The sequence below is a fragment of the Tubulanus polymorphus genome, chromosome 10 (assembly GCF_964204645.1).
Source record: "Tubulanus polymorphus chromosome 10, tnTubPoly1.2, whole genome shotgun sequence".
Lineage (NCBI taxonomy): Eukaryota > Metazoa > Nemertea > Palaeonemertea > Tubulaniformes > Tubulanidae > Tubulanus > Tubulanus polymorphus.
The window spans coordinates 10,044,475-10,059,781 of NC_134034.1; the positions used below are offsets into that span (position 1 = coordinate 10,044,475).

The following is a 15,307-nucleotide window of genomic DNA, read 5'->3' on the forward strand; positions in this document are numbered from 1 at the left end:
ACTGCTGTAAATATTTCACCGAGTTGAGAATCAGGGAACTCGGTAGCGTTGAGACTGCTGTAAATATTTCACCGAGTTGAGAATCAGGGAACTCGGAATAGAGTGGAAATAGGTTTTTCTCAAATGAGTTAAACATAAACAACATAAAGTGGTTTATAAACGATTTTTATTTGAAGTTACTATTCAGGTAGCTTCTATTAATTATTCGTATTTACAAACTAAATACGATTTTAACCATTTATCACACGTTGCGACTCCACATCCAACTTTCGATGCCGATTTCCAAGAATCCTAAATGATAAAATGAATACAATTTCATTGTCTCGAGTTAAGTTATTACGATTTAGTTATCTATGAATTCGACCAGTTCATTTTCAATATTTTAGCTCTGGGTCAAATCTGCATATGCACAATCGTGGCGGAACTGGATCCTGAATATTTTCAACGATTTAAAAGAAAAAAAAAACAATTCTACAATCAATACCTTTGTTACTGATCGTACGCAGTATTTGGCATTTCCCGGACAACCTTTTAGCATATTGTTGGTTTTCGTCGACCAAGCTTTAACAGCCGCTCTCATCAGATTCCTGACGGCGATCTCCTCGCTGACCATGTACAGGTTTTCCGCCTCGTCGTTACGGTACGATTCCATCGATGACTCGAATCCGCATATATTGGCGTGCGCTTTCGCCCGTTTCGCCAAATCGTTCGACCATTCCTATTTAAGAAACAAAACGCGTTACGATCGTTAGTAAGAATATATGCCAAGCCTAAACGACAAAAAATTACGTATTGATTTCCATACGAAACCTTGTTAGTTGTTTAAATTATAATGTAATTTCTGAACGCGAAATTAATTAATTCATTCATTATTTTGAATATGGTCGACATACGCAGCCTGGAACCAGGCGTTCTCTTTAGTCTGGACGTTCAATCTCTTAATAACAATCAATGTCTGGTGTTTGTAGTTCATATTCAAGCTCATGAAGTATGGTGATAACATCGCGAGATTCGTAATAAATATCTGAATAGGGGGCCAGGTAGCTAGCTACATGATGCTAACATGAGTAGAAAAAACGCACGAGATTCACTTACGATTCCAGCCGATATTTTGTCGTGTTCAGCAATGGCTGTTGATCTCAGTTCACCGGCCGCGGCCACTCCCAAAAATACCAACAATAACGAAGCGCTAAGATACATCATCTGTAATCGACAATAATAGTGGGGAGAATTCTAAGTATTTCTTTACTTAGTCACTAGTGTCGCTAGTGTGCGGTGGGATACCAACTACTGTGACAATAGAGGATACCGCGTAAGCATCCACCAGGTGTCGCTAGCGTGCAGGAACTAGTTCTATAAATGAACGTAAACGATCTAGACACGATTTTTAAAAACCAGTTTATCTTGATCGAGAACTAAATTTTGATCAATAATGTTTCCTACATCCTCGCTTGCCAGGGTTTGATTGCCTCCCGCCGCCGAAGTTCACGCCAACACAAACCAAGCTGGCCGCAATTCATTCATTGATTCCACTCAGGGGCCATCGGTCTAACATATATTAAGCTTCTCAGAAGCGTTCCAAGATTCCTAAGGCGGACAGGTTGCCGTTCAGCGGCCACCAGTCTATACACATCTAGCCAATAAGATGCGTTGTATTGGTTGAGCGAATCCACCGGTGAAAAACAACGCATCTGATTGGCTTAATGCAATCAATCCCTGGCAAGCGAGGTTGATATCCTCCTCTGAGGCACGCTGTCAGATATACATTCAAATACTTACGATTCTTTACGGTGCAGACGAGTGAATTCGATGAACAATGATGACATTCAGACGCGTATTTATATCTAGATTCTGATTAAACGTCACGATCAAGCTGATGTTACATGCAATGATAGCTCGGTTATCGGGTTCATATCCGTCTGGATATGGTCTACCAGTGAGTGATAGGACGCGCAAACGCATCTGGCCCATTCCCAAAATCTTAGCAAGCCAGACTAAGTTTGTAGCGGTCGCGTTGTAACGAAAAAAAGATATAGTTCCTCGAGAAAAGCACCATTATCATGTCAATAAATCAACAAAGATTGCAGATATATATCTGATACAGATGATAGTATTGATTTAATATCCACGTTATTATTAAGTTTTGTATGTTCTATATATCTGTATTGTAATTATATTAAAATCAATATTATCTTTATCTTTTAATCCTAACCTTTCATTTCACCCAGCACTAGCCATTTGGACTTTGTTCCTTTTGTGACGTACCTTTGGTAAACATCTATTTTTATCTTTACTCTCACCCGATAATGATTGACGAACTTGTTTTTATTTCTGTTTGCATAGCCATACGGGGTGACATTGAAGCATGATTGAATTAACGCATACATAGTATTGCGTAATCATGAACCCAACCGGACAACTTTATTCGCAAAACAATGGTTTTTCAAAAAGATGGGCTACTGATGTTCTGTCATTGATCGAATTTAAACAACAGGGTTATACAGACATCCTGGATATAGGCTGCGGTACCGGAGAAGTCACTAACGTGTTACTGAACCAAATCAATAATGTTGAAAAGATTATTGCTTTCGATAAGGTAAATATATATATAAAGGCTCAATTCTAAGAGACATTTAAAAAAACTAAGAGAGTATATAGTGACGTTTAAACATGAAAGATGTGAATGACTCACAGCTAAATTTTCCACTCACGGCTATCAAATATTCTATTTCAGAACGAATCAATGATTGAATTGGCTCGATCAGAAAATTCGAATCCCAAAATTGAATATCTAGTCGCTGATGTGACCAAACCCGAATCGTTCAGACCGGAGTGGCGACAGAAGTTTGATTTGATAACTTCATTTCTAGTCATCCACTGGACTCCGAATCAGTATTCGAATTTAGAAACGATGAAATCTCTACTTGCTCCGAACGGTGAAGTCATCCTGTTGATGTCAACAACATCGTCCATCGTCAGTATGTCCGAATTGGTAACAAACTTGGAAAAATGGTCCCCTTATTTTCAGGTATGAAACTAAAGCAGTTATGGATACTTGTAACTGCCCAGAAGACACTGATATTCCCAAAATCCCCGCATTAACCCCAGATCCCAGTCTTTCCTGGCTCCGTTACTTGGGAGCCTAATACTAAAGGTTTCTGACTAAACTGGTCATAAAAGAAACTATACATATAACTTTTATAATTTTTCAGGGATTCACTCCGGAATGGATATACGAACCGGGCTGGGAGGAATATACTGAATGGAGATATCCTGATGAAGTTACCGGATATCGACGAATGGCTGAATCGTTGGGGTTCACCGTTAAACAATGCACGAACAATTCTATCGATTATGTATACCCGGATCTACAATCTGTAAAAGGTTAGTGTTGGGAAACCTCCCCAGTCAGTCTCGAACTTAACGAGGAACAAGAAAAAAAATGAGTAGAACAAACGATCGTTTGTGTTTTGTGGTGCGACGCTGCAAGGGATGGAAGGGGAGTGAATATGTAGCCCATTGAATATGATCCACAAGCCTGGACTGGTTATGTCCGGAAATAACGTTATCAATCGATTTCAGATGCCTACAGGACGTATCTACCGCAGGCAAAGCGAATTCCCGAAGCGAAAATATCCGAAATCATCGACGACGCCATGGACGTTTTCTTGACGAAATTCCCACTGGATGAAAATGGAAAGTCGCATATGATTGGCGACGCGTTTGTTATGCATTTGCAAAACAACTCATAGATACGATCCACCATCCGGTACTGGTGTGGCAAGCGAGGATCCACCAGGTGCGCTAGCGTGTACTCGAACAACGATGCCGTATGTTTTGCACACATTCAATTAAACTCTATCCGTTTGTTCTCAAATTATAGTGAAATACTTGCGTTTGAGTTTTACTTGAACTTATCGTTAACGAAGTTGGTATACGACTTTCTGCGATAGACACGAATGGTACGGATCTAAAAACATTATTCAATATTTACTTCATTCAATGTCATTTAATCGTGTAACGTATTTAGTAGTAAGCATTGAAATTTTACACAATAAACATTTCGCAAATCTGGTGAAATTGTATTAGATTTATGAGAGGGTTGGTTTTCACTTGTTATTCGATGACATATTGTAACGTTGTGTTATTTAGATCATACAATCCCTATACCCAGTTTGCCATGGGTTGCTACTATCACTTAACCGATCAATTCGTCTGTTTGATGACATATGTCATCCACGTCTATATTCTACCTTTAACTTTGATAATTGTATCAAATTCTGTGATAATAATTCAGTTATTCAGAGGCTCTAAAATGGTTTCGTCCGATCAGAAAACTACAAAATCGCAACGAACAACAATAATGCTTGTAACAGTTTCACTAGCATTCGCAATATTTACACTTCCATCCACTATAACTATTCCTACCAATATCGTTGCATCAAAAAGAATTCATTTTAGACATATTCAGTAAAATGTTGTTGTATAACTAAGACCTTCAGCCATACCACACCAGACAGACGCGTGATTTATTGATTATCATTTGTTCTAAAATGATAAGTTTATTTTATTGAAGAGGTCCATAGAACTGTCCAGTGGTTTACGCTACAACTTCACAACTCGATTCACTTCAATCCTACTTTCTCGTTCTTAATAACTTGATAACTGTCATTCTCTTGATTATCATTATATTTTTCCACTTTTTTCATTTTCGTATGAAACAATCTTTCTCGCATGAAATGGGACTAACTAACTGCTTCTAAACGGCTCGCTAATGCTGACAAAAATATAACAATCCATCCGAACTCATAGTTCTTATCTATGTATTGTCTATCATATTTTAAAGTTGATTATCACTGAAGAAACACCGTTCGCGTACGTGTCTGCTGACTCACAACAAAATATTGACTCGCTTTAAATCAATAATTTACTAGTAAAACGAATACCCCTTGACCGATTTACTTGAAATTTACGTCAGATGTACCAAATGCAGGTACCTATTAACCCCCGGAAGGGATTTCTTATTGTTGACTTAGTTCACCCACCAGGGGGCGTTTGTTCAGACTACTTATTAGGAGATGCCACTCAGACAGCAAAGTAGTATCCTGCCCTCAAGAAGACGTAGTCAAACCGGTGTCTCCTACCTACAAGGGATTGAAAATCATTAACATTGCGATACTAGATGAAAGGCCACTTCAATTTCAAAGATGCACTTCGCCGATATTCAGATTCTTTTCGGCGAAATATTCCCGCATTTGCGCGGCAAAATTTTGCATTCGCCAAAGCTCGAGTAGCGACCCGCGCTCTTTGAAAAAGTTCCGCTTTCGTTCAAATTGGCTAACGGGCAACACGTAATGGCGCTTAGAACCGTCTTTCAATACCTGTTCGTAGTTATAGGTTAACGCGTATTCGGTATTATCGATCGTCACGGCCCCGCTGTCGTATTTCCTCAGCGAAATTCGCAACACCGCCGCACCGTCGACCCACTGTATACGATATCGCTGGCGACTGTAAAAGTTACCCAAAGAAAACGCGACGAACGTGTCGGCGTCTCGGTTCCAGAGCATCGGCTGCAGCACGTGCGCGTGCGACCCGACGACCACGTTGACGCCTAATCTCGAGAAGATGTTCAACCAACGCGTCTGGCGCGAGGACTCGCATTCCTGGTATTCCTTACCCCAGTGAACGTACGCTATCATCTGATCGACGTTCTTGACAGCTGCAAACGATACGTCCCGTTCGATCGCCGCCTCGTCCAGCACGTTCACGATGTAAGGCAACGGGAACGAACTGAAGCTATTGTACGCGTCGGTATAGAACAAAATGGCGATTTGTATACTGCGTTTAGTTAGAATCAGCGGCGAATTCTTTTTCCTGTCGCGTTCGTTTAGAAACGTACCCGAACGTCGAATGCGAAGGGAATCGAGGGTTTTGATTGTGCTTTCTACTCCGTCGGTTTTTCGATCGAAAGCGTGGTTGTTCGCAGTCGACAGCGCGTCGAAGCCGACATCTCTCAGGGCTCGAGGTAGCGCCGCCGGACCGCTGAAACGTGGGAAGCCGGTGTAAGGTTTATGACCGATTGGCAATTCCAAGTTGCCGATTGTGAAATCGGTAGCATTCAGTATATGCCGCATGTACCTGGAAAAATTAATTCTATGTAAATTACTGAAATAAAGAATCTCACAATAAGAATAGTAACTAAAATTCCGAAATTTGCCAAATTTCGGAATTTTAGTTACTATTCTTATTGAAGCTCAAAGATGGTCCTTGAGCTACTAGTTTATTTCGACTTCTACTTGATCCCAATAGTCATCTTCAGGATTATGGGAATGAAGTCAAAACGTTGAAATAACCTATGGTAGGTCAAGGAAATATTTTGGACTGGCTCTATTTCTTATAGTGGCATTTCACATTATCGTTACAACACGTGCACTGTGTTTCATCAATGGGTACTAAGTATATTATTCACTGTGGCAAGTGAGGATCCGCCAGGTGTTCTAGCGTGCAGTAGGACATCAACTACCGGTACAGTGACATGATTCCATATTATGATTCCACATATTCCATAAGTCGTCATCCACAAAAAAAGCATCGAAGATCTCTCTGTCCGTGATGATACTGTGCTCAAATAGTGCCATGTACCCGTCGTCTTTGGTACAGTTTTATCACACAAGAAGATCGTAGAAATGCCGTTTTCACAATTATACGACACGTTTTTAGTACGGTAATGATACATTGGCACGGTTTGGTGACGTTAAACTGTACCAAAAATGTACCGAAATTTTACCAGTGAACCGTAAAATGGAAAAAGTGTTATACCTGAACGAGTAGTCAAAATTGTAGAGTCCAGTTTTGTTGTTGAATGCAGCTTTCTGTAACGTATCGTGTCCCATTATATCTCCTGTGAACTGTAGAGTCACTGTTTGATAACGACCATAGTGATTGCGACGCCTTCTCAACATCAGGGTGTAATACACAACAACCAATATCAACAGTATAAAACCTGCTCCTACAAGTCTCTTTATTCTGAAACAAAAAAATTACTCAGTGATCCATCTCAGACTTGTTACATTTCTGTTTTTGTCCATCGGAAAAATTAGAACCCCCGTGAAGCTGGCTCCCAGTTCCCGGTTCCCGGTTTGGCTCCCGATTCAAAACCATTGAATCGGGAGCCGAATCGGGAACCGGGAGCCGGCTACGGGTTCGGCTCCCGATTCAAAATGTGAAGCTGGCTACTTATTCGATTCGACTCTATTGCGGACAGCAGGTAAACATAATTGCATAACTATGTCTGCTGATATGAGTTGACCGCAACCTTGTCCTCGGCCACCAGGCTAATCGAGACGTCTGTATTAACACCATGCGTGTGACGATTGCCTCCCGATTCAAAACCATTTTGAATCGGGAGCAGAATCGGGAACCGGGAACCGGGAGCCAGCTTCACGGGGTGAAATTAGATGGGTGTCCATGAGGTGAGGACAAGTTTCGACTTTCAAGTTTAGTGAAAATTTTACATAAATCTTACAAAATTATACATATAGTAGGTTTTGATTGTGTGGCTATTCGACTACGGGGAATGAACTACCTTAATGAACTTGGTGAATATGTTGTTTACCTACTGATCATGACTCCTATGCGACTTGCACGACTTGCATCGACTGATCTGTAAAGCTTGAAGGCGTATAGGGATACACCAGCAGCGCTAGAACAGCTGCAGATGTTTTATAATGAACCTAACACAGAATACAGGACTTTCGCGAGTGACAGCTTGTGGGCCGCCGCCTGTTTAACAACAGGGAACCTTATTGGGTAATATTGGGTAATAGACCAGGAGCCACGGACATTTTATTCATAGGAAGAGAGAAAAATTGTTTAACATGCCCAATTTGTAGGAAACCACCCGAGTAACAACGAATGACGTTGCTGCCGGGTCATAGCCTGTACCTTTGGCCTAGGCGAGCCCCTAAAAGGGGGGTAAAATTTATTTTCAAGTAGCCTTATACACATGGAAGTAAATAATGTAAGTTTCATTCATTTCTCGCTATCTTTGAATAACTTTATTTTCAGCCCCCCCCCCCAAAAAAAATGCCACTGTTTAGGCCCCGGTACAGAAAAAAACTGCTGTCATGCTGAAAAATGATATACCTACATTCATTTCTATGATTATCGATTAAATTATGCATTTCTAATGATCTTTGAATAAAGATAAATTTTACCCCCCTTTTAGGGGCCCGCCCTAGGCCAAAGGTACAGGTTATGACCCGGCAGCAACGTCATTCGTTGTTACTCGGGTGGTTTCCTACAAATTGGGCATGTTAAACAATTTTTCTCTCTTCCTATGAATAAAATGTCCGTGGCTCCTGGTCTCCACAATCCCAACGTTCTTTTGGTAAAGATCAATGATCATCAACCAGAGCATAGTTGTAGTACAATAGCCACACTTAAACGTGGTGAACGGACGATAAGATAAAAAAACCCACTGGTTGGGTCTTATGCCTTATCTTATGGTTGGGTTTTTATCTTATCAACCACAGCAACTTGTTGAGATCCCCGCATGAGACCTGCAAGGCCCTCCCAAAATTATCCAAAGCCCTGCTTCAACTTTCAGAATTCGAGCCCATTTATACAAATCTATCTTGCTGGTACGTTCGTCAAAATAACTACTTCGTAGAAAACAATGATTAATTATTTGCATCTCTTCCTAGAATTGATATTTTGATTGGCATCTCTTACTAGATATTTCAATTCTTGAGAGGACTGAATTCTAGTGAGATGATTTATGATAGGGAAGTTAATGATATTCTAGAATATTGAATTTTGTTAGATTGTGCCAGGATGATAGATTCAGCTTTTATATGTTCATATGTTCCCCTACTCGTTACACCTGTTATCATTCCATTGTGACCACATTCTCAGTGTCAAGAACCTGCGGACTGTGGTAGCTCTTCATCTTCACAGATCTATTGTTTAAAAAATAATTTTTCAATCATATTTTCGTTGTTGATTTTTCAATATGGTCGGTATTTCAGATTGGATTAAACAAATTTGTTCTCAGAAGGATGCTGGCGTTGAGCAGTGGCATTAACAAGGTTAGGGTTATATAACTGTAACTGGGATCTTGAAACGGTCGCTGGTTGTTATGATGCCAATATTATTATATCGTTATGCAAGAAGGACCTAGATATTGAAGATTTAACTATGCTACGCCGATGTGTCGGGCAGAACGCTTCTGTACATCTCCAGAGATCTGTTCGAAAAAAAGAATATCCTTTTTCAACGGATTTACGTTTTTAATTCTTAACGCGAGCCTCTTGATTTCGATATGTTGATACATGGACATAAGAAAATCCCACAATTGGAAAAATATCGATCGTTTCATTGATCATCGGATTTTCAGTCAGCGAATGAACTAGGAATGTCTAGACTAGTTATTTATACTCCAATATATCTCTCGATAATGCGCATAAACCATTGCTAAATAGAACGATCATTTCAATTTGTGTCATATGCATTAGAAATCATCTATGAATTTATGTACCAGTATCTATGACTCTGGCGCACATTAACGTCCCCTATTTATCCGTCAGCTGCGGCTAATTTCATATTTGTCTGTACATCGTAACAATCGGAACGTACGATTTCAGCCAGGATCATATAGAAAGAGAATCTCGATGCGGGAGTATGGGGGCACATACTGAATTTTACTGAATTCTAATTTTTTAATTCTAACGTGTCGCGCTAGTGGAGCGAAACTGTTGATCCTTTCCCTGCTGTAGATATCCTGTGCGTTAGGTAAGTTTCCATCTTAGCTGAGATAGCTCATTTTGCGATATCCAGGTAAGCTCCAATTGCTCGAATCATAATTGTATATTTTACCCTGCGAGATAGGTCACTTGATGCGTTTTGCCGCTTTGGAAAATCTTAAGTAGCTGAATAGTAAATGAAACGGGTAAATAAATTAATTATGATAAACGAATGAATTGATAGCATATAAAACTATCATTTTAGAGAATGTTTCGTCGCTATAAGAAGTTACTAGCCATCTGCGCGTTGCTCGTGGTCGCGTATTACGTCATCTACCGAAGATCTCCGGCGATGGTTTCCGATGATGCCCGAACACCGCCGAAGACGATATCGATGGTATTTACGGGTGACATCATGGCGCACCGGAACATAACGCGATCGGTGTTCGACGAGAAAACTCAAACTTACGATTACAACCCAATATTCAGGTAACTTTATTTCAATGTAACTGAATGTTTCAACTGAAGTTTTGAACACATGTGAAGTGTGGACGATCAGTTTTTGAAAATGCGCTGAATGTGATAAAATGTCTAATGTCTGGTGTTTGTAGTTCATTTTCAATTAAAAAATGTCTTAAGTGAAGTTTTAAACAAAAGAGTTAAGCGTGGACGATCAGTCTTTGAAAGTAAGCAGATAAAATGCCTAATATCTGGTGTTTGAAGTTCATGTTCGATTAAAAATGTCTCAGGTGAAGTTTTGAACACAAGTGTGAATGATCAGGTCTTGAAAGTGTGCTGATAAGATGTCTAATATTTGGTGTTTGTAGTTCGTTTTCAATTAGAAATGTCTCGGGTGAAGCACTCAACTTAATTAATCTTTAACTGAAATTACGAACTCATTATTTTACCTGTTTTTAGTTACAATGCTCTATTTGCAGCGAAAACCCGTAATTTATGAAAAAATAATCGGCTACTACTTCTCGTCTTAATCTTAACGTAAATATTTGGCATCATCTGTTTAAGGTACGTGAAAAGCAGATTATCAAGCGCAGACTTCGCGATCGGCAATCTTGAATGTACAGTCGGTTCTTCTCCGGATGCGGACTGGGTGGACGGCCACTTTGCGATGGTCGTGCCTCCGTCGTTCATCGAAGCTTTACGTAACGCCGGATTCGACGTGCTGGTTACGGCAAACAATCACGCAAACGATATCGGAAAAGCGGGTATCGTCAAAACGAGCGAAACTCTAGACGAATTCGGCATCAGACACACGGGAGCGTTCGTCGACGGTGACGCGCGTCGGAGACTCTCACCGTTAATTCTCGAAAAGGACGGGTTCCGTATCGCGCTGCTGGCGTTCACCAGACACGTACCGTCCGAGTTTAAAATGGAACCGCCGACCGAAATGAACTATCTCGAAGAAACGACTATTCGTCGCGAGGTGGAACGCGCTAAAAACATGAACGTCGACCAGATCATCGCCTTCGTGCATTGGGGTAAAGAATTCCAAGAACACCCCGATTACTATCGGCAAAAATTGTGGTTTAAATTTTTCAAAGAACTCGGCGTGAATATAGTGATCGGGTCTCACCCTCACGTGCTACAACCGATGGTTTGGGATAAAAAGGACGACTCCTTGGTCGTGTATTCGTTGGGTAATTTCTTAGCCGATATGAAATACAAGATTATTTCGCTGAGAGGTGCGGCCATTTTTCGTCTGGTTCTGGAAAAGTGCGCAGACGGCAAAGTATCGATTAAAACGGCCGACTACGATTTGACTTTCATTCAAAAACGAATGACCGAGAACGAAGAAACGTCGTACGTCATTCTACCGATCGACGACTTCGAAAATAACGCGAGTTTTTTCAGCGATTTGAAAACGAAAAACGATTACCTGCTTCGTTCGGCTTCGGATTTGAGACGATTGATGGCCGCCGAAACGAAGGGAATCTACGAATCGTGTCGCGGGAATAGTCGACGCGGAAGTCTCGAGTTCGAATCGCAGTACTTGCGCATGAATTCAACGGCGCCGCCTGTTAGAATATATCCATCGATCTATTCGGAAAACCCGGAGGAGTCGATTGCTCCGTAGCCGGCCTGACCTTCACCCAGCCCTGGCAGTGGTTGTCTCCACACAGTGATTGGTAAATCAGACACACTAAAGCCAGGCGTAGGTCGACCTTGCGCCCCCACTTGTAAGTCAGTTGCGATGTGATTTCCAGCGACTGTGTGCGACTAGTTGCTCCCAGTCGCAAGAGCGCGTAGATCGGTTGCGACGGTCGCGTCGCCTAGCAGAAAGTAGAACATGTGCGACTCATTGCGACTGGCGTCGCTGGCAGTCGCAACCCGTCAAGGTAGCGTAGGTCGGTTGGTCGTTGCGACGCGATCGTCGCTGGTGGTCGCAGTGAGTCGCGTCGCATTCAGTCGCAAGCCGTCGCAAGGCCGACCTACGCCCGGCTTAAGGTTCTTGGTGAAGGCCGACCCTGCTCCGCGCGTGTTTGGTTCATCTTTTCATTGTTACTATTATTTAATGTATGATGCACAGTCTTAGGAGATAATTATTCTTCTAAAATAAAGATCTCGTATTCGATTGTCATTTGATTTCAATGATTTTTCAGAAAAATTACAATTCTTATCAGCAAGCTTTCGCTCTGGTGCTGAGTGCAAAGTGGAATCGCTTTGTGGACCTACAATTTCGTCTGTCTGTCACGCTGACTGATTTGACACCATGGATGGCTCCGAATACAATTTTTCAAATATCAATCTAGAAAGACACTGACCTGAATGGACTGGATAAAGGCAAAGCGACAACCGTCGGTATCGATACGGTTCTTTTGAACATGAATCTTTCGGCCACACGCACCCATCGTGCGGCCGGATCCCGACCCGTCCTAACCAACGATTAATTCATCTGTACCCCAGGTTTCAAACGACACTTGAGACATTTCTTTTCAAAGTATGTTTCTGGAGAGAGAATTATATCATAACAACAGGGCCTATCCTCTAAAGTGGTTCAGCTGAGCCTCGACGATCTCATGGAATTACGAGCACCCAGGGCGAACTTCGGTTATCAGAGTTACGACTATTGTCGAACTAAACGAAAACGAATGTCCGTTAGTCGGTGGTCCGGAGATGGTCGACCATGCAATTGACTTAAATGATTATTGCAGTATCTATATACGGGGTACAGCAGTTTAGTAACTAAAACTAACAGATTTGTCATAAAGAGTGAGACTTAAATGATTATTTCAGTATCTTTATACGGGGTACAGCAGTTTACTAACTAAAACTAACTTTGCGCCTAATTATTCATGAGTTTGATTATTCTTACATAAATTAGCAGCATTTTTTGGTTACTCTGTCTCTGCCTACGTACGACTCTTACTCTTAGGCCATTTAGACCGAAGAGCATTCGAGATTAATCGTCACGTTTGAGCACGACTGCTCTGTTGAACTGAATCATCATTCATGAACATGTAGACCGGAAATAAATCGGAGTTACGCATGCGCAACGAAGCACCGACCTGGTGTGAAAAAAAATTCGCGGCTTCGCATCCAGGACTCTGAGCACTGTCTCTATTATACTCCTGACTTCTGAATGATTACTGTGGAGAAGATAAAACTACCCCGGCCCCGATTCCCAATCAAAAAGTGTTCATTCCTTCAAGTGTCGATTCTTTACACGTATTGCATTATAGCATATATCTATATATATATATATCTATATGATGCAATAGTTGGGTCCAAAAAGTTCGGCTTCCTTACTTGTACCTTCGATTTCTGTTGCAGTCGTCACATTTGCTCCCTCACCGATAATCATCTAATTTTTCTGACTTTATAAACGTCTTTCCGACCCATAATTCGGGCAGTTCGCTTAGTATTAGACACTATTACCACCAGTGGCCCACGAGAGCAGTTTGTGTGAATTTGGCGGGCATATTTTTAACCGATCGCCCGCTCCGCTAGCCATGAGGCTTGCGTGAGGGTAAAAATACTATCTATTAATATTCTGACACTCAATACACTTTTTTCCTTACACTTTCTAAACTTCCTTCCGCGAAGTGACGTCTAAGGCTGGCTTCATGTCGACGCCTAGACCAACGCAACCGGCCGGATAATCGCCGATTAGCGCCACATAACCTCAGCGTTTTAAAACTTCGATACATTTTCACACTTCAAAAGAAAAGATGCCATTGACCGTAATTCAAGAATGGCCAGTGACCTACCTGCAATACCTTTTGAAATCATTCCCCAAAGCTTTTGTTATCGGCGATGCAACCAATCACCGGCTACGAATTTTAAGGGGGTCAGTTAAAAACTGGTGGGCGCTCCTACAAGTTGTCATTACACTTGGAAATTCTACACGGCGAAGAAGTCTCTGTCGCTGGATATTGCTGAGATAGGACACGTTTTAGAAAAAGAGAATTTTCGTTAGATTGTAACAAACGCAGCTGAGCTGATAAACTATTTGTTATTAATACAACTGGATTTTGGCAACAGGACACGGAATTTAAAAATGACTTTAAAATTGACTCTTAAATAAAAGGATTACATTTTCAAAGTGCTGCTTCATCCGCGTAACAAGGTTGCTGTAAGGTAGGTGGAACATTTATTTAAAATTAGCGGTCGAAATTATGTTTTATAGGTTTAGATTTAGGAAAAAATAGTTGCACTTTAGGTTAGGGTTAGGTTAGGTTTGATTAACAGGTACCGATACCCAGTATTACAGCTTCATGGAAGATACAACAGACTCGCCTTCTGATGAAAAAAAGAGCGGTCCGAATTGAATAAGGTAGGACATATTTCAGCGTGGACTTATCAACTAGAGTTGATACGTCCATGATTTCAGTGAGAAGAAAAAGACCCCCCGGGCCACAGAAGATCGAACCCGAAGTTGAATGATGATGACAGAGTGGCTTGAAAAAATTCAGGTGCGACTTGTATGACATGTCTAATAGTTCTTGTAGATAAATAGAATTGATAGAATTTATGTTAGTTCTAACTAGTTATTTGACCCCCCAATTAAAACATAATTTCAACTGTTAATTCTTAGGTATTTTGAATATATATCACAATTATCCAACCCCCACCCCCCCCCCCCCCCACCGTCACCCCTCCCCTTAAAACGAAACTTCCGCGATTTTGTGGGTTAAGCGTGACTTTGGTAGGATGAGGAATTGACGATTTGGACTTGACAACTTTTTTCTACATAATAGAAACTACATAAACGTTAACACATGTAGAGCTAGGTGGTTGGACTATTAACCCCCCAAAAATACGCACAGAAACAGTGATACAAATATAAAACAATAGACAAATATACACTTATATAATATTACACATTAAAATGATAGAATTAAATTTTTAACGCGCCATTTTATTTTGAAGTAATCTCGCACCATTTTTTCGAAGTCTCATCTCGCGCCATTTTATTTTTCATCTAACGCCATTTTGTTTGGAGGTAATCTCGCGCCATTTTATTTGGAGGTAATCTCGCGCCATTTTATTTGTCTTTTTGCGCATCCCAGATACATCACTTATTGTGTTGTTCTGTAATTTATCAT

At 41.0% G+C, this 15,307-nt stretch overlaps 3 protein-coding genes across 4 annotated transcripts; 2 read left to right on the top strand and 1 right to left on the bottom strand.

Annotated features, from left to right (window-relative positions):
- Nucleotides 1-189: 189 nt before the first annotated feature.
- On the bottom strand, nucleotides 190-6,893 carry LOC141911586 (PGA biosynthesis protein CapA-like). Its single transcript, XM_074802572.1, has 5 exons — nucleotides 6,820-6,893; nucleotides 5,382-6,138; nucleotides 1,096-1,203; nucleotides 485-718; nucleotides 190-291 (listed from the first exon to the last, which is right to left on the bottom strand). The coding sequence occupies exons 1-5, from the start codon at nucleotides 6,891-6,893 to the stop codon at nucleotides 202-204; spliced, it is 1,263 nt and encodes a 420-aa protein (XP_074658673.1). The 3' UTR covers nucleotides 190-201.
- On the top strand, nucleotides 2,345-4,031 carry LOC141912191 (malonyl-[acyl-carrier protein] O-methyltransferase-like). Of its 2 annotated transcripts, none has more exons than XM_074803403.1 (4): nucleotides 2,345-2,596; nucleotides 2,735-3,028; nucleotides 3,213-3,384; nucleotides 3,583-4,031. In XM_074803403.1, exons 1-4 carry the CDS (start codon nucleotides 2,402-2,404, stop codon nucleotides 3,750-3,752), a joined length of 831 nt encoding a protein of 276 aa, XP_074659504.1. In that variant the 5' UTR covers nucleotides 2,345-2,401; the 3' UTR covers nucleotides 3,753-4,031. The 2 variants fall into 2 exon arrangements, with proteins under 2 accessions (XP_074659504.1, XP_074659506.1); XM_074803405.1 differs by having other exon boundaries at nucleotides 2,735-2,974.
- A 2,179-nt stretch (nucleotides 6,894-9,072) lies between the features above and the next one.
- LOC141912140 (capsule biosynthesis protein CapA-like) lies at nucleotides 9,073-12,215 on the top strand. The gene is made up of 3 exons (XM_074803357.1): nucleotides 9,073-9,089; nucleotides 10,009-10,232; nucleotides 10,767-12,215. The coding sequence occupies exons 2-3, from the start codon at nucleotides 10,012-10,014 to the stop codon at nucleotides 11,833-11,835; spliced, it is 1,290 nt and encodes a 429-aa protein (XP_074659458.1). The 5' UTR covers nucleotides 9,073-9,089; nucleotides 10,009-10,011; the 3' UTR covers nucleotides 11,836-12,215.
- The last annotated feature ends 3,092 nt before the right edge of the window (nucleotides 12,216-15,307 follow it).

Bases quoted from the DNA above. Each gene is read 5' to 3' on its own strand.
- LOC141912191 (XM_074803403.1), top strand. From the start codon at position 2,402: ATGAACCCAACCGGACAACTTTATTCGCAAAACAATGGTTTTTCAAAA. The intron at 2,597-2,734 runs GTAAATATATAT...ATTCTATTTCAG, and splicing joins AGATTATTGCTTTCGATAAG to AACGAATCAATGATTGAATT. The intron at 3,029-3,212 runs GTATGAAACTAA...ATAATTTTTCAG, and splicing joins AATGGTCCCCTTATTTTCAG to GGATTCACTCCGGAATGGAT.
- LOC141911586 (XM_074802572.1), bottom strand. From the start codon at position 6,893: ATGGGACACGATACGTTACAGAAAGCTGCATTCAACAACAAAACTGGA. The intron at 719-1,095 runs GTAAGTGAATCT...TTTCTTAAATAG, and splicing joins ACAAAATATCGGCTGGAATC to GAATGGTCGAACGATTTGGC. The intron at 292-484 runs GTATTGATTGTA...TTTATCATTTAG, and splicing joins GCGTACGATCAGTAACAAAG to GATTCTTGGAAATCGGCATC.
- LOC141912140 (XM_074803357.1), top strand. From the start codon at position 10,012: ATGTTTCGTCGCTATAAGAAGTTACTAGCCATCTGCGCGTTGCTCGTG. The intron at 10,233-10,766 runs GTAACTTTATTT...CATCTGTTTAAG, and splicing joins GATTACAACCCAATATTCAG to GTACGTGAAAAGCAGATTAT.